This window comes from Marmota monax, unplaced genomic scaffold, assembly GCF_021218885.2.
Source record: "Marmota monax isolate L192 unplaced genomic scaffold, Marmota_monax_Labrador192_F-V1.1 WCK01_AAM20220418_F8-fsc00917, whole genome shotgun sequence".
NCBI classification, from domain to species: Eukaryota; Metazoa; Chordata; class Mammalia; order Rodentia; family Sciuridae; genus Marmota; species Marmota monax.
In genome coordinates, this window is record NW_026694992.1 from 74,517 (window position 1) to 95,561 (window position 21,045).

A 21,045-nucleotide genomic window follows, 5' to 3' on the forward strand; every position below is an offset into this window, starting at 1 on the left:
ATGACTGAGGGTTACTTTGGAGGTTGGTTCATGTATCCCAGCACCTCCATCAACAGGTTGCATTGCCACATACACAGCAGGGTGCTGGCAGAGCCACGTGGAGGAGGACACTTACCATTGGTCTCCAGTGATTGCCTCAGGGCATTCCACGTGGACAGGAAGATGGTGATCCTGTTGCGGAATAGCTTCCTTAGCCCATCTGTTGAACACAACACTTGGTAAGACCCCATGGAAACAACCCCTACCACTACCCTGGCCAGGGTCAGACCACAAGGTGTGCTCCCAAGAACCTGACCCTGCACCTTCCCATACTCAGCAGCATGCCTGAGCTTCAAGTTTGAGGCTGTATGAGAAGCTGGAGAGGGGGTGGGCTTTCCAGCCACAGCAGTGGCTTATGGCCCATCTCTGGGATTTGGCATCCTTTGCCTCATTCTCTACCTTAGGACCTGATCCCCACCCTCATGTCCCAGCCTGAATGATCCTTTTGAACCACCAAACATGGATGGTCCTGATCTTTTGTTGGAGCAGACAGCAGTCATACCTGAACTGTGACTGCTAATAAAACTCTTGATGGAACAGTATTCATCTTTTGGAACATTCTGGAATCGTTTCACTAGATCCCTTTGCAGGGCCAAAATCTCAGGCAGGAATTTCACCAGTCTCAGTTCTGCCTCCTGGAGAAGGGAAGATGGCTCAGTAACACTTCCTCTATTTAACTGAGAAACAACATGGGGTGTATAGATTTGGGGGCAGGATAGGGATTTAGTGGTTTAATGTGGTCAGTGGATTGTTTTACATGATTATACCCTGAAGCTTGCAAATGGGAAAGAGGTCATCCCATCCTTTCATCAAGTGGTGAGGGATGTAGAATGAACTGGATCAAGTCCCCGCCCTCCTCCAATGAAAAGCTGCCTCAAGGACTGAGCTGGGTTCCGAATCTCAGTTTGCACAAGAATCAACTCTAGATGACCAAAGACCCAGATGTAACTCTGCAGCTGCCAGCAGAAAAAGAGGGGAAACACTCGGGACATTGGCACAGGCAATGGGTTTCTGGATAGGACCCCAAAACCACAGGAAGTAAGAGCAAATGACAAATTGGATTATATCAAACTAAATAGTTTCTGCACAGCAAAGAAAAAACAGAGTGAAGAGACAACCTACAGAATGGAAGAAATAGCTGCCAATTCTTCACCTAAGAGCAGGTAAATACCCAGAATATATAACTTAAAAAATTTAATAATAAAAAAATCCAAGTAATCCAATTTAAAAATGAGTAAATGATCTGCATAGACACTTCTCAAAAGAAGAAATACAAATGGTTTACAGATATATTAAAAATGCTCAATATCAGTAGCCATTAAGGAAATGCAAATCAAAATTACAATGAGATACCATCCCACCACAGTTAGAATGGCTCTTATTTAAAAAATAAGATAGGCATGGTGGCACACACCTGTAATCCCAACTACTCAGGAGCCTAAGGCAGGAGTGTCACAAGTTCTCGGCTAATCTGGGCAATTTAGTGAGACTCTGTCTTAAAAAAAAATATATATATAGTGGGGGAGCTGGGTATGGGGGCAGTAGCTCAGTAGTAGAGCATTGCTTGCTTAGCAAGCCCAAGAAGGCCCTGGGTTCAATTGCCACTAGTCCTCCACCCCAAAAATAGATGAACCCAAACATAAAATAACAAATGCTAACAAAGAGGAAGAGGAAAAGGAAATCTAGTATACTTCTGGTGACAATGTAAATTAGTACCTCAGAATGGAGAACAGTTTGGAGTTCCCTCAAACTGAAAAAAAAAATATCTACCATATGATCCAACTATCCCATTCTAAAGGAAATCAGTGTATCAAAGAGGTACTGCACACCCATGTTTATGTGGCACCATTCCCAATAGCTAAAATGTGGAATTAGCCTAGAAGGCTATCAGCAGATGAATGGATAAAGAAGATGTGGTTTATATATGTAATAGAACATGATTCAGCTGTAAGAAAAATGAACTCCAGTCATTTTCAGCAAAATGGATAGAACAAGATGACATTCTTTTAAGTGAAACAATCCACACATAGAGACAAGATCAGTGCATGCTATATGCATACAAGGAAATATCACACCTATTCTCATTAATGTGTACAACTAATGAATTAATAAAAATAAATAATTTGGAAAAAATTTTTAAAAAATTGACTCTTGGGTCCACTGTTGCGTGTGAGGCTGCTGAAAGAAAACACCAAGGCCTACTGCAGTGGTAGCTGATGTGATTTTGGGTTTTGTTCTGAAGGGCCAGGATCCAGCATCCTCGGTCAAATGAAACCATATCTTGATAAGAGATCACAACACTAACATGAAGTCCTTCCTAGTGTGAGCACCAGACATTCCCCAATCATTCTGCTCTCTGCCAGCTGTGGTACTGGTCCATGAGGGAGCTGGCGAGAACCTCTGCTGTGGCCCAGGAGAGCTCAAGTGGGTGAAAGCTGGGGATGGTTTCTGGGCCTGGCAGGTGTGACTCCACATCCTGCAGCCCCACCATGCAGCACACTGCCTCCTGCCTGCAGGGCACAGGGAGGGCTCTGGTGTGGTTTTCGTGTGCATTCTTGACTGTTCAGCAGGGACTTGCTGGTGACCACCTGCTCAGCTTCTGGGGATGAAGACAAGGCATCACAACTGAGTGCTCATGGTGGTCCCTCCTGGCCTTCAAGTTCGAAACAGATCACCACTAACCGCACTCATGTGCATATTTCACCTGTGACTTCAGCAGATGTGTCTTAAGACCTCTGCACTCTCCCTGAGACTCATGCTACAGGCCTTGCATTCAGAATCACAGTGCTGATGGGATTGGTTAGGGTTCTGCCCCTAGGAATGATGACTTTGAACCCAAGCATGGGGCCTCCCAGTCCTCAGGGGAAGTCTACCAGGAAAAGGGGGCAGCCCATGAAGCAGACACACCTTCTGCAGGAACTGCCAGAGCACGGGTACCACCTCCTTGCCGTTCTTCTGCTCCACAACGTGCTGAAGGTATTCGACTGTGATCTTCTTCCTGCAGCTCCAAATCTTTGAGCAATGAACCACACTTTTCTGGTGCAGTTGGGGCAAGAAGCTTGCTGGGTCACCATATATGATTTTGGCCACGGGGTTGGAGCTGATGCGCTCATCCTGGCTAATAAGCATGCTCACAGTCAGCAGGGCCTTATCTAGATGCTGGATAAAGAAACGATACAGCATTCTGTAAGTGACACATTGTCACAGACAACCAGGCAGCTCATGGACCCACAGTGGTTCCTTAGGAATCTGCCTGCAACCCGGATGCTTGCATTTGCTGTATTTCACTGTTATTGGGGGGTTCCTTGTTCATAGTGTTCTTGCCTCCCCAGAGTGAGACTCGGGGCCTTTATTTCACCACCCTTTTGCTTCTTGACTTCCTTGACCTGCTGTGGATAGTCAGCTCTGTGATGTTCTCAGCAGAGCAGTCATGAATCCAGACTGTCGATGCATTTCTGGAGGGTCTCTTACTTTCACATTCTGCTGTAAACAGCAGTGGAGAGCAAGCTACTGCCTGCCCTGTGAGAACTGATAATTGTTGGCCTGATTTATGGCCATTGCAGTAGGGGTACCTGGGGATAGCAGAAGGAGAGGTTTCTCCAGGTGAGGCCTCTGATGGCCCGCCTCAGGACAGTGGGCCAACAGTCCTCCACAGATTAATGGAGAGAGGGCTAGGGAGCCACTTACCTCCAGTTCAGGGAGAAGAAGAGCTTTGATGTGTTTTTCCCAATTGTTTCTCTGTTCTTTGGTTGACGATTCTTCATCAAAATTTAAATGCCCTGCAAAGAAAACCAAACTGTGTTACCCAACAAACAAAAAAGGCTGGTTTCCATACAGTAAACACTGAATAATATTAATAGAGATAGTCCTCCTTTTGGTGTGATAACTTCCTCAGTTAACCAGGTATTACCAACACCAGCCTCTGGACCTTATAATATAGTGTAGTCTCTGACAACTCTCTGGCCCACAGCTCTGGTCTTAAAAACATTCCAGACAAATGACTAAGGACAGGATGTGAACTCAAAAGCCCAGGGGCACAGTGATGCTGACAGCTAATCAGAGCCACCTCACTGCTGCCCCGAGGCCTTTAGGCAGAGGAGGTCCCAGGGAACTGGCACCAGGTTAGGACTCCTGAGTCCATGGCTGTGGAAGCCACACCAGAACAAGAGGCACTTGGCAGAAGAAAATCGGATCTGGCTAAGATGGGAAGGACATGCTAATGCTGGTTTCTGGCAAAGACACACCTGAAGGAGGACAGATTCTCTGGTTGTGGGAACAGACTTTTTATTGCTATTGTTATGATCTGTATGCTTTTAAATATCACTGTTCTGCAGTGGCCATTTTAAAAGATTTTTTCAGGTAAGCAAGAAGAAACTGAAATCCCTCCTAATGCCACTCAGATAACCACTTACAGAGTCTCCTTACAGACCTTTGCTTTTGGCCTGGATTTAAATGTTTACAGTAGAAGAGTTAGCTCAGCAGACAGTGTTTTGTAGCTTCCTTTGTTCATGTAACGTGAACATGCACACATTAGGTCAGGGTACAAGTGTGACATCTCTGGAAAGCAGAAGTGGGACATGTCACCTGCTGGGGTGCCATGTGCTCCCAGGACACAGGTTAATGGTGCATGCACAAGCACCAGGTATCAGTGCTGCAGGGCCCAGCCAGGAGGGTGGTGTGTGGAGGAGCGCAGCAGCCCCTCCAACCCCCACAAGGAGAGCAGAGCACTCGCTCCCACTTCTGTCACACCATTGACCAGGAGCTGAGGGAGCCTGGCCTCTTGGCAGTAATGCCCAGCCCAAGTCCCTTGCTTGCTCTGGTCAGGGAGTGGGTGCTGCTCTTTGAGAAGCCAGCGCAGCATGAGGTGGACCACATGGGTGGTCTCGTCGGCACTCTTCCCCAGTGTCTTTGTCAACTGCTCCAAGTCTCTCTGGATGTGCTGCTGCAGGAATCCTTTAGGGTCACTCACTGGAGGCTTGATGATGTTTATCACAGTCTGTGAGGGAAACAAGATAAGACTTGTAGTGAGATCAATGTGTAGAGGACACAGTGAGAAGCCAAAGGAGTGAAGCACCAGCACTGGGGAGAGGGTGGTTTCTAGGTGAGGTCTGAATGCTCTCAGCATGACGCAGGCAGCAGAGGAAGGGAGGCAGGTGAGTAGAGCCAGAGATTGCTGGCTCTGATGTCATCCTGTGCAGAAGAGAATGCTTCCCTGCACCTCCTGCAGCCACCACAAGGGTGTAGGTGACAGGGTCCCACCACCTCCCCATGCCTAGGTGTGGGCAAGGGCAGAGTTGTATACTCTGAGTAGACTTTACAATCTGATTATTGCATCTTGTATACACATGCTAAGATGTCACACTGTAACAAACATGTGTAATTGTTTTGTGTCCGTTAAAACAGATTTTAAAAATTAAAAAAATGAAGAAGATGTTCCATAATCTGAGGAGTAGTTCCCCCATTGCATCATATGCCCCAGAGGGAAAAGTAGGATCTATAACTTTTGCCTTACCCTGTGGACTAGGTAAAATCCCTAGGTGGCTAGGACTTTGTAGACAAAAGGACTTGATGCAAACACAGCAGGTTCTTCCTATGGTAACATAAGAGAGTCTAGCGGTAATGTCTTATACCTCAGGATTTTGGGTGGCTTCCAAAAGCATAGCTAGATGAGTGAGTAGGCACATGAGAATGAAGACGACCGGGGACAGCTCTCGGTCAGACACCACTATGACATCTCTGGGTTGTGGGTGGCCCAGCACATGGCCAGTCTTGGTTCTGTCTGTGCTGTCTCTGAAAAGGATGAGAGGAAACAGGGTGAAGACTAGAGATGTCTATTTCTCCTCAGCTCCAGGGGCCTCACATCTTAACAACTAGGTTCCTAGTTTTGTTTTGTTTTTGTTTTTGGCATGGAGGATTTAACCCAGGGGCTTAACCAGTGAGCCACATTCCCACCCTCTACTTTCTTATTTTTTATTTTGAGACAGTTTAAGTTGCTGAGGCTGGCTCTGAACTTGTGATCCTCCTGCCTCAGCCTCCTGAGCCATTGAGATTAGAGGTGTGCACCAACACACCCAGCTAGGTTTTTAGTTTTGAAGAAAACACTAAAAGAACTAGGCCACATGCCTTCAAGTGCTTCTCTTTTTAGACCCACCCTGCTGGCTGGCCAGACCCTGCAACATTCCCAATGTTAAGTGGCTGCAGTGGATTGAGGACAGCTGTACACTCCAAGTAGACTTTATGATCTGATTGTTACAGATCACTAATATGGCCATTAGTGCAGGGTGTTAGGATGGGGGTCAATGCCTGCCTCAGGACTGTGAGTTTGGGGCATTTTTACATCCACATGGAGATTGTCCACATTATTCTCAATTTTTTCCAAATCAAAACCTGGGATACACAATTTGACAAAAGTTTTCAAGATTCAAGGACATTGATAGTTTATGGAGATAACAGGCTAGACTATTTTAAGCTTTGTAACAGAAGAGCCAGATAAATACAGAGATACAAGGTCCCTTATGTCATCTTAAGGGAGCACTGACAGCCACACTAATCTCAGGATCAAGCATGGGACTGTGAGATCAGATTTTTAGTTTTACTTATTTTTTTCTGTGCTGGGAATTGAGCGTTGGACCTCACATGTGCTAAGAAAGCACCCTACCTCTGAGCTACACCCCCAGCCCTTTCTATTTTTGAGACAGGGTCTCACAAAGTTTCCCAGGCTGGCTTCAAACTTTCCATCCTCCTGCCTCTCAAGTAGCTGGAATTATAGGCATGTACTGTGCCTAGCTGGAGGTTGGATTTTTATCTGACTCTGTTACAGTGGGCCTTCTGTATCTGCAGTTCTGCACCTGTGGATTCAACAACTATGAATATTCAGGATATTCAAAAATATTCAGAAAAACACTGAATCTATATTGAATAGCAGCTTTTCTTCTTGTCACTATTTCCTAAAAAATATGATAGATGAGTATTTATATAGCAGTCACTTTGCATGAGATATAATAAGAAACCTAGAGATAATTTTTAAAAAGTCCATGGGAGGCCAGGTGCAGGGGTACACAACTGTAATCCCAGTGCCTTGGAAGGCTGAGGCAGAAGGATCTCAATTTCAAATCCAGCCTCAGCAACTTAGCAAGACCCTGTCTCTAAATGAAATATAAAAAATGGGCTGGGGATGTGGCTCACTGGTTAAGACCCCTAGACTCAATTCCTAGTATCAAATAAATAAATAAACAAACAAACAAACAAACAAACTCTTTGGGATGATATTTGTAGGTCACAAACAAGTACAGTGCCATGACACATAGAGAAACTGAACATCTGGATCTGAATATCTATGGAGGACAGTGTCCTGGAAACAGTCCCCACAGATATGGAGGGATGGATGTACTTCACAAGACTGATTGCATGTATCTTCCACTTTTCTCAAATTAAAAAAAAAAAAAAAACAGGGCTCAGGGTGCAGCTCCATGGAAGAGCACTTGCCTAGGATATGTGAAGCCCCAGGTTCCATCCCCAGCACTACAAAAACAAAATAAAGAAGAAAAAAAAAAAAACAAGCTTCAGTGCCACATGACTACAGGTGTGCTTGATGTGAATCCCCAACATGACGCAGGTCCAGATATAGAGTAGTGGTGTTAGTGATCCTATACTTGGTATGATTCATCTGCTGGAATGGACAGTGCAGAGCCCCAGGCTCCAAGGGAGGGGAGCCGAGCCCACATACTTGATGGTTTCGAAGCCTGTGTGAGGTCTGTGGTCGACACCTCCAATTACAGCACCGCACTCAACACAGGAGCTCTGCTCCATCGGCCTGCCACACTGGGACATAGAGGGGACACACAGTCAGTACACACATGGTACATGTGCAGAAGCCACCCTGCATAGGAGGTGGTGTGTGCCACAGTCTGCATCTGGTGCATGTGTGTGTTAGGGTGGAGCAGGAGTCCTGGGGAGAGGGTGGGCACTTAACCACATATACTGTCCATGGGCAAATATGGCTTCATTTTCCAAAAATAAAGTTTTTTACTCCCAAGTAGAGTGACTAGTGTGTATAACCCCATCTTCCTTTCTTCCATTCACCACCTTCTCCATCCCTGTGTCTAGCATGCCAGCCTCTAGAGTATCATTATCTAACACCAGGAATGATCGTGTTAATAACTTCTAAGCAGACCTCCTCACATCCACTGGACAAAAACAACAACAACAACAACAAAAACCCAACCATAAGATTTGCCACCACTAACGGTCCTAGGTTTCCAAGTTAAATGGCACCCCACTGCATGCTATGAATCACAGCCACAGCAGGCCCCTCCAGCTGCAGCGCTCAGACCACAGAACTCAGTGATAAGAGGGGCCCTGGAATCTCTTCTTATTTCACTCCTCGGACAAGGAAGCAAGTGGGAGTCAGGAAGGTGAAGTCACATCAGGGTTGCATCCTTGTCTCCTGTTCACTTTAGGGAGCAGCACACATAAGTCCAATCCAGCAGCCTGTTGCTTAGCAAGTGCAGATGCCATGAGCAGCCAGGGAGATGCCCTGGAGTCCCAGATGAGCAGCATGTGCTTGTCTCCCAGGGCTCATCACCCATAAGTCTTTCCTGTTCACTCATGTCCTCTGGTATCTAGCCCACATTCCTCTCTGACTAGTGAACCAGCTGAGGGTCTGTGTGGTTGAGACCTGTTGCAGGGCCAGGGAGGGGGGTGGGGCTCCCAGCCAGCAGCACCATGGCATCCCAGGAGACTTGGGCAGTGCCTGCAGACATTCTTGGGCATCACACTGGGCTAGGGGGTGCTGCTATACCCAGTGAGCTGAGGCCAGGCATGCTGCTAAATATCCTACAATGCACAGACAGATCTGCAGAAAAGAATCATGTTCACAGTGCCATTTAGACACTCAGTTGGAACACGCTGAGCAGCCCTCAGAATGCACCTATGTCTCCCTCATTCCCTACGCCCTCCCTCCCACCCCAGAAGGGAATGCACATTTAGAGCCTCCCCCAAACACCAAGACTCACCTCTCCTACAGTACACGGATGACCATTGGGACAAGCTGTTAGCTAGTGAGTCTCTTCTATGTGGGAAGGGGAAGTTGCTGCCCTCCTCTCTGGCCCTGACCAACAGGACACACAGCCCCCGTCCTTAGCACCTCACAAGAAGCCTTGAGCCATGCCATCAGCTAAGTTTTCTTGACATGTTCTGGAGCTCAGTGAACACATGCCACCAGTGAAAAGTGTCTGAATTTGGCTTTACACAGCAGAGAGAGATTAGATTCCAGGGGTAACTAGCCCACATTCCTCTCTGACTGGTGAACCAGCTGAGGGTCTGTGTGGTTGAGACCTGCTGCAAGGCCAGGGAGGGAGGTGGGGCTCCCATCCAGCAGCACCTTGGCATCCCAGTTGCAACCCAGCAACTAGTGTGTACCAGGGGTAACTTGGTGGCAGCGGGGATAGTGTTTTATATCTTTCTATTCTCTTGGATTTTTCCTTTTTTGGCAAGAGCATGATTTAGAACAACTTAAAAATTTAGTTTTATAAGGTTATTTACTCAAAGTAATAGCATAACTCACATAAAGTCAGGGGTTATATGGCTGTCTCCCAGGTCCAGACTACAGGAAGCTCTCTTTGGGTCAAAAACCCCTGGATTGTGACTAGCCTTTGAATGAGCCTCAGTGAGGTCCCTAGGTCCCCCTTATTCCAAATGGCATGTTCTGCAGAGCAACAGTGCATCCCAAAGGGTCTTTCCCATGACTATGCAGGGAAACGATTTGGTCATCTAGCCAGCCAAGTCTATGGCCCTCGAGCCACCAGGAGAGGCAGGTGACATGGGCCTTCAGCAGAACCCTGTGAAACCCAGGTCCAACCCTAGGCCTGGCATGGTCCAACCCTAGGTCTGGCATGGCATCACTCCAAGCTAAGAGGAGTGAGACCCCTCCCCTTAACCAATACTCACTATACCATTGGACGCCTTCCAGACCCTCCCACTTCTGGGCTTGAGCCAGCAGGTCTTCAGGTATTGTTGGAAGAAAAGCATTCTGAAAGACCAAGAGCAGAAGTGGCCCTGCTGAAAGGGCCTGTGGGCTGTAGCTGCAACCCAGCAAGAGGCACAGAGTGAGAAAGTTTCTTCTCAGCTCAAGAGCTGTTTACAGAGGATGAACAACAGCTCTGTGTGAAACGGCAAAGGGTAGGGCATGTTTTTACCAGGACTGTGCTGAAGGATCAAGTGGGGCAACAGGGCAGAGAATCTAGAAGGTGGACAAGTTAGAGAGTTCCCACATCCACAGGCTGAAAAACCACTGAAGTTTCACTGTGAAACCAAAGTCATCATCATGCAGCTTACCACCATGCTGGCTGGGGAGAAGGCCAAGTTCCTCAGGGGCACCAAGACTTTGTTCTGTCCACACAGAAGGACAGCCGCAGTGTGAATGGCCATTTCTGTCACTGTTCCTTCAAGGCTGTCAGCACCAGGGCCCGCGCTCAGCAAGGGCAGAGTGTTGGCCACGAGGGATGCTGCGAAAGGCCTGACCCCCGGAGGAGACAGGATCCTGCTGTCCTCAGTGAACCTGCTCACAGCCTCACATTGCTGGCACGAAAGACGTTTTTCATGTTAGGCTATGTCAAAGAAGAATACTGTGTGAACTTAGGGTTTTCTCTTTGAAAGTCACACATTTCAATACTGAGTGCAATCAAATATTAAGGTAAATATAGTTCAATGATCATTAATGGAGGAGAAATTCATCAGGAAAGAGAATTTTCATATAGAAATACAGCAACCACATTCCTGAGTGCAGATCTCAACACTCTGTTTTGGTAAACATTAGGTAATATTCCTGAGACTGTAAGTTTGGGTTAAACAGTGAATATTTCTTCCACATAACAAGGGTACACCCTCTATCCTAGATAGGAAATTATGGAAGGTCATAATTCCTATTATCCTGATAGGAAATAAAAGTTTGTGACTTCTACTGTGCTCAGAAAGTCCCTCCCAATCATGAGACTGAACATAAGCCTCAATGTGTCACTTACCTGTGGCTTAGGGTGGAGGTTCGAGTTGTGGGAGCAGTGGAGAGCAGCCACTTCTCGGAACAGCGCCAGCAGCAGGTAGACGGCCTGTTGAGCTCCAGGGCTCCTGCAGGCCTGCGGGCGGGGTGTGGAGCGAACCCTCAAAATCTACACACCACTACCTGGAGCAACCCTCCCTGGGGCCATGCACCATGGGCCTCCACGGACATGACTGGGGCTATGAGTTCATGAGACAGGCTCGGGTTAACCTCAGTGCACAGGGGTCTGGCAGCCATGATGGAGGAACAGAAGTCAGCACCTGTTCTCCTCCAACTACTTCACTGGTCTTGGAAATGTTTCCTGAGACAGGGTTTTCTATTTTCTCTTCCTAGCATAAGGCCAGGATAAACAGGGACTATAAAAGGAAGCAAGACCAGAACAATTTAAAGATTAGAATCCTGGAGCTGGGGTTGTAGCTCAGTGGTAGAGTGCTTGCCTAGTATGCATGAGGCACTGGGTTCGATCCTCAGGACTGCATAAAAAGTAAATAAATAAAATAAAAGTATTGTGTTTATCTGCAGCTAAAAATATTTACAAAACATATTAGAATCCTAAAACTCTGCATCAACAGATAAGCATATACATGGATTGTGAATCTATGTAGCTATGGATTTTACTAACTGTGCTGATTGATATCTTTCACTCCCTTTGGAGGCCAGGGGCATCTGTCTCCCAGTACTTAGTATCACTCTAGGGGCTGTTCAGATGCCCTCTCCAGCACATCTGCATCTTTTGACATAACCAGGGAAGATGCAAGTGTGAGGGGTGCCACCTGTCTCAGGGAGAAGCTGCGAGCCCATCCTACCATCAGAGCAGCCTCGAGGCTGGGGGCCTTGCACTCGAGCATGGCTTTGCCCACTGCATCACGAAGTGCCTTGTATTCGTCCCCATGCACCAGGTATTGGTCCATCTGGCCCGTGTGGTCCTTCTGCAGCCCAGGAGAAGAGAGTTAGTCATGGTGGGGTGGGGTGGGGCATTCTGCAAGGCCCTTCTCCATAGGTGAAGAAAGACAGCAGACACTGTTGGAGGATGGAGGTAGCTCAGCTGAGACTCCCTGTAGGGCCCAGGCATGACAGTCCTGAGGGGTCTTCAGAAGCATGGCCTCCACAAGGACGGAGAGCCCAGGGAGAGGGAGGCTGACCCTGGAGCTGCTTGCTTTCTCTATACACGGCACCACATGAAGCAAGGTGACCAAAACATGTCATCTCTGAGTCCCAGTTGGTCATCTTAAAGATGCCAGGAGCTTTAGTGCCATTTTTAACCCCAGGACAGTAAGACTTTACCAATTTTTGAGCACTGGGAACAGAGAAACCTGAAAGCCAAACTCATTACACTTGTCTCTCAATTCTTACCCACCTCTGCCTGGCAGAGAGCACAAGACACAGCCTGCAAGCCAAGTCATCTTTTAATTTGCTGGAAGCAAATATTAAAAGAAATAATCACATTCACTTTCCCTGTGTCTAAGTCAATTAGAAGTGAAGCCTAGATAAAATGCAGGTGAAAGACAAATCAGTGTGCACACACACATGTGTCCATGCCTACCTTTTTCCCCACAGCAGGTGGCCTAAACCCACACAGAAGCAGAGACCAAGGATCAGATAGATGCATGCCTACGTCCTGCCTGTCATGAGGGCTGGGAGGGTGAGGAGTGGTGCCCATAGCTTGCTCACTCTGCCAGGGACCTGAATCTCACCTGCTGTGCAATGACTTCCTTGGGAAACACCCACTGGCACCTATGGCCCTCCCTGGAGAGGTTTTGCACAAATTTCATCCCACGCAGGCTCGCAAGCCTCCGGACCAGGTACACGCGGTGCCAGTCGTTCCCTGCCTGGGTGCAGAACTGCTGGACGTGCCGCAGGTAGCACTGCTGTTCCTCAGCCAGCTCTGAGAGTGCAAGGAGAAAGCTGGTTGGCAACTGGAAACTGAGGGCCTGCTTCTGGGGAACTCAGTAAAAAACATCCAGAAGACGGGACCATGGTAAGGGCCAGCAAGAACCTAAGGACAGTTCCTGTCCTTCTGAACCTGTAGCTAACTTCTCCAAGGTAGACAAGACCTGCCTGATCCTTCCTGAAGCTCCAAGAGGAGGTCAGAAGCCCTGTTGAGACACAGGCGGGTCCTGGCCACCTCCTGCAGGTACTCGACAGACGCCAAAATGGTAGGTCCTTGGCCTTGTCTCCCTGAGGAGCAGGTCTGTAGGAAATGGCCTTCCTCCCTCAGGCAGTCGAGTTCACTCAATTCATGAGAAGACCAGTAAGCACTGGTCTTCTCATGAATTGAATCATAAGGAGCAAAGAACAAGAAAGAAAAGAATATTATACTTTGTAAGAGGCAACTCCCCAACCTTCTAAAATTGCCAGTGAGAATTCAAGGGAAAATAAAGACCATTATTGTAGATCTAAGTATAAATTTTCTGAATCATAGAAAACAACTGGAAAAAGCAAACCTATAAGGAAAACTGTTCATAATCTAAAATGCATTATAAAATATGAAGACAATAAAAATAAAAAGTATTCATGATCTCGCCAGCTGGGGATGACCATTGCTAACCCTGAGGTGTATTCCTCCAGGCTGTGATGTCTTCGCTTTGCACCTGCACGCACATGACTGTCAATATGGTCACACACTGCTTAACAACAGGGACACCTGCAAGAATGCATCCTTAGGGACTTTCACTGTTGTGCAAACATCAGACAGCTTCAGATACTAGGTAAGGATCTCACGAGACCACCATCACACATGCAGTGAAGGAAACATCACCAAGTGGCTCCTGACTGTGTGTGTGACATCTAAGAGCAGAGCAATGTCTTTGAAACATCTTTCTTTTTCCACATGGAAAAGAAGCATCTGTTAATTGTACTGAATAAAGCTGCATTCTGTCAGTTTTCGGAAACTCTGCCACTGCCTAAACCATAATACGGTTCAGATGGTTTGCAGAAGCATTATGAAAAAATGTGGATGTGTAACCGATGTGATTCTGCATTCTGTATTTGGGGTAAAAATGGGAGTTCATAACCCACTTGAATCAAATGTATGAACTGTGATATGTCAAGAGCTTTGTAATGTTTTGAACAACCAATAAAAAAAGAATATAAAAGAAAAAAAGAAAAGCAACAAAGAGGTAGCCAGCTTACTTCTAGGCAGTTGATGAAGAGCATGTAGAGTTCAGTCTTATCTTCAGTGATGAACTCCTTCTTCTCTAACAGGGATAAGTAGGCCTGGATGTAATCTTTCACTGCTTGGAAGCTGTGGAAAGAGAAATATTATTCCTGGTGATGTCAGGATGGCAGAATCACCCTACACAAAAGAGCATCTATTAACCAGTCAATCATCTGCCCATCTATTCCTCTCTGTGTGTATAATGGTATGATACGTACATATGTAGGTATATGGATTTGACAGCTCTTTATTAAAAATATGTTTGCAAAGTCTTAAAGGAATATGAAATTCCATATCACAGAGCAGTTGTTCTCAAACATTATGGATTCAGGCCCTTTTACAGGCTTAAAACTTATTGAGAACTGCAAAGACTTTTTGTTTATGTGGGTCAAATCTATCAATCTTTATGGTATTAGAAATTAAAACTGAAAATTTCAAGAATATTTATCAATTCACTTAAGATAAAAAGAATAAACCCACATGTGCTAATGATGTTTAAAAGAGTGGTTTTGTTTTATATTCCTATAATTCTCAGAATCCTAGTTTAACAGAAGTCAGATGATTCCTACATCTGCTTCTTTTTTTTTTTTTTTTCGAGTACTCTATCTTTATTCTCTTAACATCAGTCAAATTTGTTCAGGATGTTACAATAGGCATGAAGGCAAAAATAAATGCATTTTTAAAAACTCGGTGTGTCCACAGTATATATTATATGAAACCATGCCATTACCTCTTAGAAAAAAGAAAGCATTCAAAATTAATATTATGGTGAACTATCAAGAACACCCTCAAAGTATGGCATGTGCAAGGTTGAAGTGCAAGAAGTGTTCTCATTCCAATTAGTTTATAGAAATGCTGGAGTGGTGCATAAGATCTGAAATATTCAAATCCTTTAAGGTTTCTGAATGAAAACTGAAATGATGCAATTTCAGTGGCTTTCAATTTCTTGTTTTATCTCAGAAATATATGGATGATCTTTGCCATGAGCTACTTCCATGATTGCAATGGCCTTCTTCAGGGCTTTCTCTCCGGCAGCTTTGTTTTCCAGGCCCATGTATAGTCTTCCCAGCTTCAACCACATGGAGGCCACGTTGAGGGAGTACAAGGGATAGTGCTTACTGTAGGGCTTAATGATCTTCTGACCGTATCTCAGGGCTCCTTCCCAGTCCTGCATGTACAAGCAGACCCCCATGGCCTGGTACATCATGTGCAACATATATACATTACTATCCTCAAACACCGAGCTCATCTTCTCCTGGCTGAGCTCGCAGATCTCCAGCAGCTCACTAGGGGATTTGTAGTGCTTGGCCCTCCGGAATTCCTCAATGACGTTGCGCGCATATCTGACCATGTCACGGATGGCTTCTGCTTTTGGGGGGTCGCTGAGCTTGCGGATTTCCACCTTGGCTGTATCCTTGTCTTTTGTGGTGCACTCCTGGCACTCACAGGTAAAAAAGTAAGAATCTCTCAGCCGATCATTTCTGTCTTCTGTTGGGTACAGGAGGTCGATATAGCTGGTAAATACCTCTTCTCCAGGACTGATTTCCTGTACAGCTCTTACTTCCGCCAGGGTCCCCTTGTAGGTCACAATGACATTGGGGCAACAGCTATGATTCATCAACGCAACATCAGGAAATATCGCAGATCCCAAATGAGAAAGCTCTTCATCTTCAATTGTGAAGCCATTACAGTTAACCTGTGCAAAGAGTACTACGAGGCTGCTGTGGTCAGGGAACTCGAGGTGCTTGGAGTAGAACTGATGGAGAGCAGCAATGTCACTCTGAATCAAATCCTTCTTCTCATTGTCTAGCTTATCCAGATGTGATTCAAACTCCTTCACAGCTAACAGTTTCTCTGAAGGTGTTCTCTCTGGGTGGATTTTCTGTTTGGCCAGAATCCTCGCTGTTAGCCTCACAGTCTCTGAAGGACTCCAGTTTTCCCCAAAAACAACCATGGGAGAACACTCCAGCTTGTGCATGGGCCAATCTTCTTTCTGACACTCCACATTGCAGTAAAATGCCTGCTTGCATCTTCCACATTTCGACAATCCTTCTTTCCTGGCGAAGCAGTACTCGCAGTGGTTGCCCGGCTCATTGACCGTGAGCACCAAGGCGTAAGCCGGGCAGGAGAAGAGCAAGTCCTCCACCTGGAAGGGCTGCAGGGCCCGCAGCCCCCTGCCCTTACCCGGGCTGCAGAACCGCTCCAGGCCGCCGTGGCCCTCGGCCCTCATGGTGGCAGCGGGCGGGAGGGCGGGCGCGCGCGAAGGGGCGCCGGCGCCGCTGTGCCCGGGCTGCGGCTCCCCGCGAGCTGTTATTGGAGACGCGTCACCCTGAGCTGCGGGGGGCGGGGTGGGAAGCCGCCCGAGACGCCGCGGCCGCCCGCGCCCCGGAAGGGACGGCGGCCCCCCCTACATCTGCTTCTGATGCTACATTGAAGAATATGAAGAAAATATGGCCTCATACATGATGCAGCTGGAAAAAAAGAGAGAAAATTTTAATAGTCCCTGCATATATTTGGGGTTCTGAACCTTTAGCTAACTTCTCCAAGGTACAGAAGAACTGTCTGAGCCTGCCTGACGCTCCAATGGGAGTTCAGAAGCCTTTTTTTTTTTTTTTTGATATTGTTTTCCAATACTGTACCAACACTTGAAAAGTGATCATTTCTGAAGGCTGGTTATGGGACCTGATACCCTAACAGTTGTTTTTATCATCAACTATATTACAATCACATAGTCTACTCTGTTATGGATTTTTCCCAGGGCTATGGATTGAACCAAGGACCTCACTGTGTGCTAGTCAAAAGCTCTACCACTGAGCTGCATCTCCAGCCACTGGATCATTTTTTGACACACATGATTCTGTGACATCAGGCATTGGTCATTTGGAAAAGCCCTGGTTTGCTGAGCAAGGCAGATCTTGAGTTGGTATCTTTTTAGTCTACAACCTGTTGTTGTAGATACCGACCTACATTCATTAACATCACCACAGATCTGTGGTCTGGTGGTCACTGGTTCAGGCAAAACAGCAAGGCCTGAGACAAGCAGCCAGTTCTTATCTGGAGACCTTTAGGAGTGGCATTCTTTGAGATAAGCACTGTCCTCTGTTATGCAGTGTTCTGGGTCTATCTCCTGCTTCTACACAACACTAATAATTGCAACCTCAAGGGTTGAGATTTAGTAAAGCTCGTAAGTGAAAGTGGCATTTTAAAAACTACCGTGTGTATAGTGGAGAAGACCATGACTATGGTTGCAATTTCCTTCATGCAGAGAGGTCAGTGCTTTACCTACCACTGCTTTCCAATGGATTGGAAATATCAACATGTTGAAAGGCAAATTACTGTATTATGTTTTAAAATTCAGAGCTCAGGGATACCCTCCCCACCAAAGGGTCCCCACAAGCACTCTGAGAACTGAAGCTAGATGAACACATAGGATCAGCCAGAGGACACCATGCTTGGACATCACTGACCACTTGTCTAACTAAGAAAATAGAGAGTCCATGTGCTGTGGAATCTAGACTTGGAGGACACCGAGGGTAAGGGAGAGTCTCAGTTACCATACCACAAATCACACCCTGGGTGGCCATGGAGCTAGGGTCAGAACCACCATTCCTGCAGTTTTGAAGACAAGCTAATCAACAGAAGTAGACACTTGCATCTGTTGATATAAAATGAGTTGCTATCTAAATCTCAAATCATTTTGCATGTAAGGATTTGGGAACATGCTCTCTGAGTCCTCTGACTGGGTTTTTATTGTTTCCTCAGGGTGGCCATTGAGAACCACCATGCATGGATTCTGCATGCTTCAACACACCAAGGGTCCCTTCCCAGAACACTTTGTACCCAACCCTGGCCACATGCAACTCATGTGCCCACAGGGTTCAGTGTCTAAACATAAGAAACAGAGACCAGGTTTCCTCGCATTGAAGAAACTTTCCCAGATCATGAGCTAGGATATGTGGCAGCACAAAGACCAAGCACAGCCCAGCCCAGAGAAGCTGAGGCCTCAGACAAGTGTGCCTTCAGGGAGCCGCTCCCACCTGTGCTTCAGGAGCAGCTTCAGCACCACGGAGCGGATGACAGGAGTCTTATCCACAGCATCATCAAATGGCGAAAGAGACTTGGTGTGTTCCCGGTATCCTTACAGAAAGAGAAAGGTGCTACTGCTCATATCATGGCACAAAACAGAGAGGAACTGAAACAAAGTTTGAAGATAGAAAGCAACTCACGTTGGGGAGCATCTCTCAAAAGCTCCTTCCGCACAAAGAGTAGAGACAGCAGCTCGTCAATCACGCTCTTCTGAGGAGGGGTACTATCCTTGAAGCACATGGTGGACACCACATCCATGAAGAAACTGTTGCACATCTGCCGGAACTGGGCGTGTTTCTCAATGGCCACCCTGAGGAAACAATAAAAACCCAGTCAGAGGACTCAGAGAGCATGTTCCCAAATCCTTACATGCAGAATGATTTGATATTTAGATAGCAACTCATTTTATATCAACAGATGCAAGTGTCTACTTCTGTTGATTAGCTTGTCTTCAAAACTGCAGAGAGTTTCTACACACATCTCTTCCTGGAACACCTCCATCATTGAACCAGCCCAAGCTTGTCACAGAACCCCTCCATTGGGACAAAAGAAAAGGCAAAGCAACCACTGATGGAGCACAACCATGGTCTGAAGCCCACAGCACCATAGCTCCCTTCCCGCACCTCCCAGAGGCTGGGCAAGAGCAGGTGTGTGGCTCGATGGTAGAGGGCTTGCTTGCCTAGACTGCACAATGCCTGGTGTCCACCCCTGCACCCGCCACTTATATAAAAAAGAAGACAGAGAACCTGCATCTAAGTTTCTTAGGTCTCTTTCAAGGGTTTCATTTATTAGTTTCTGAATTTTGCTGTCTCAAAATGTTGCAGGAAACGTGTGTCTTGGGGAGAAAGGAATTCTGAGGCACCCAAATGGGAGTCTTACTTCAGAGAGTTCTCTGAAGCCAGGCTTTTACCAAATAGAGGTTAATAGAAATTGAATTTCTAAATATTATATTTGAAAAAAGGAACAGAGAAAAGAGAAAGACTTTTAAAGACAAAGAGTATTTTACCTGTGCTCTTGGGAAACTGTCACAGAGAAATTGTCCGGCAGGTTGGTTGAACAGTAAGGGCAAGTCATCTGCCCAGGGATGAGCCAGATCTTGATGCAAGGCAGGCAGCACACATGGCCACAGGGCAGACACACAGGATCCTGAGCATCTCCCAGGCAGATGAGGCATGGCTGCACTCCAAACCTGAAATCCAAGCAGGCGATGGGCTCCAAGGCAGAAACCAGCACCCCAGGGACAGTGATCCCTCCCGCCTGGAGCTCAGACCCCCTCTTACCTGGCCAGGCTCTTGCTGGCTTGCTCCTTGCATTCACAGAGAGTGGTCATCACAGCCACAAAAGGCCTGTGGGTCTTGAGGTCAGAGTTCTCTTGAAGACACTGGAGGAGAAAGGCCTGGTGAGGGGTGGCAACCATCGAGGAGGGACAGGGGTCACCTGTGCCTTGGGGCAGCCCAAGGCCTCAGGGATTCTTAGCAGTTTCCCATCCTTTTATCTCTTTGTGGCTCTGCTGCTTTTAAAAGAGAAGAACCAAATTCCCAGTGTCTAAATTTTCCCTCTTCCTTTCTTTTCTTTCTAGGTTTGCCCCTTCCCTTCTCTTGATGAATTTCAAACTTTAAATGATAATAATGTGATGACCATTGCTATACACCATTAAGCTCTGAGAGACCTCAGCATTTTTGTAATATTGGCTTTAGATCTTGTTTTATTTATTTACTTGTTTAGTGATGGGTTCTTGCTGTGTTGTCCAAGCTGCTCTCAAACTCCTGGACTCTGGGCTGGGGTTGTGGCTCAGTGGTAGAGCACTTGCTTGGCATGTGTGAGGCACTGGGTTTGATTCTCAACTAAAAAAAAAAAATTAAAAAAAAACTTCTGGACTCAAGCAATCTTCTTGCCTCAGCCTCCCAAGGAGCTAGGACTATTGGTGTGTACTGCCACCCCAGCTAGATCATATTTTAAAGGAATATCACAAATATATCCAGTGTGGCAACACAGGCATCCCTTTCTGGTCGAGTGCCCACCTCTCCTCCCAGGTAACCATATTCCTAAGCTTCTCTGAGGTTTTGTGTGCCTGTGTAAATACTCTGCCATTGTCCAGCTTGTTCTGCTCTTTAAGCCCTGAGGCCTGGGAGGCCTCACTGTAGGTCTGCTTGTGTGATTGCCTGGTTGAGAGGCTCAGCTGCAGATCATTGGTGTTAACCACTGTATGGCATCCCCCAACGAATATTCCAGATACCTGTTTCCATTAATGGGTATTTAGTGTGTATTTGGGTTTTTGCGATTCTGAACAGCACTGTACTAACAGTCTAGCATATGTTTGCTTCAGTGAAAACAGGAAGTTGGGCTGGGGAGCAGCTGGGTGGCACAGCACTTCCCTGGCCCTGAGTTCCACCTAAGCATCACAAAATAAATCAAAGTGTCTCCAGGACACTCATTTACAAATGCACATCTCCAGCAATGCAGGATATTGTATTTAATGATTTAATGGCTGTTTCTGAGAGTTTGTGGTCAGACATGATGTTAGTGCAGATGTTCCTATAGGAAGTAGTCCACTGGGCATTATACAAGTAAGGACAGTTCCCTATTGCTATTTTGCCTAGATCATTTTTTTTCCTAAATCAGAAATTTTGTCAAATGTTCTCTACCTTTTGAAATTATCCTTTAGAGTTTATTTTTGAGCTATATAACTGATGCCACTTATTGATAT

The 21,045-nt window shown here is 46.4% G+C and overlaps 2 protein-coding genes across 2 annotated transcripts in view; both read right to left on the reverse strand.

Moving 5' to 3' along the window:
• LOC124081304 (E3 ubiquitin-protein ligase RNF213-like) overlaps window positions 1-21,045 on the reverse strand; it is a gene marked incomplete at its 5' end in the record, with an annotated part of 59,657 nt that overhangs the window by 8,324 nt on the left and 30,288 nt on the right. The window contains 20 exon segments of the mRNA XM_046427513.2: window positions 116-199; window positions 542-674; window positions 2,947-3,198; window positions 3,727-3,818; window positions 4,855-5,035; window positions 5,670-5,829; window positions 7,766-7,860; window positions 9,054-9,088; window positions 9,988-10,069; window positions 10,375-10,617; window positions 11,061-11,171; window positions 11,902-12,024; window positions 12,790-12,980; window positions 13,154-13,361; window positions 13,740-13,754; window positions 14,228-14,339; window positions 18,290-18,389; window positions 18,479-18,648; window positions 19,345-19,527; window positions 19,619-19,721. Coding sequence (XP_046283469.2) covers window positions 116-199; window positions 542-674; window positions 2,947-3,198; window positions 3,727-3,818; window positions 4,855-5,035; window positions 5,670-5,829; window positions 7,766-7,860; window positions 9,054-9,088; window positions 9,988-10,069; window positions 10,375-10,617; window positions 11,061-11,171; window positions 11,902-12,024; window positions 12,790-12,980; window positions 13,154-13,361; window positions 13,740-13,754; window positions 14,228-14,339; window positions 18,290-18,389; window positions 18,479-18,648; window positions 19,345-19,527; window positions 19,619-19,721 — 2,673 coding nt within the window.
• Window positions 14,841-16,497, reverse strand: LOC124081301 (N-lysine methyltransferase SMYD2-like). The gene has a single exon (XM_046427509.2). It carries the CDS (start codon window positions 16,480-16,482, stop codon window positions 15,181-15,183), a length of 1,302 nt encoding a protein of 433 aa, XP_046283465.1. The 5' UTR covers window positions 16,483-16,497; the 3' UTR covers window positions 14,841-15,180.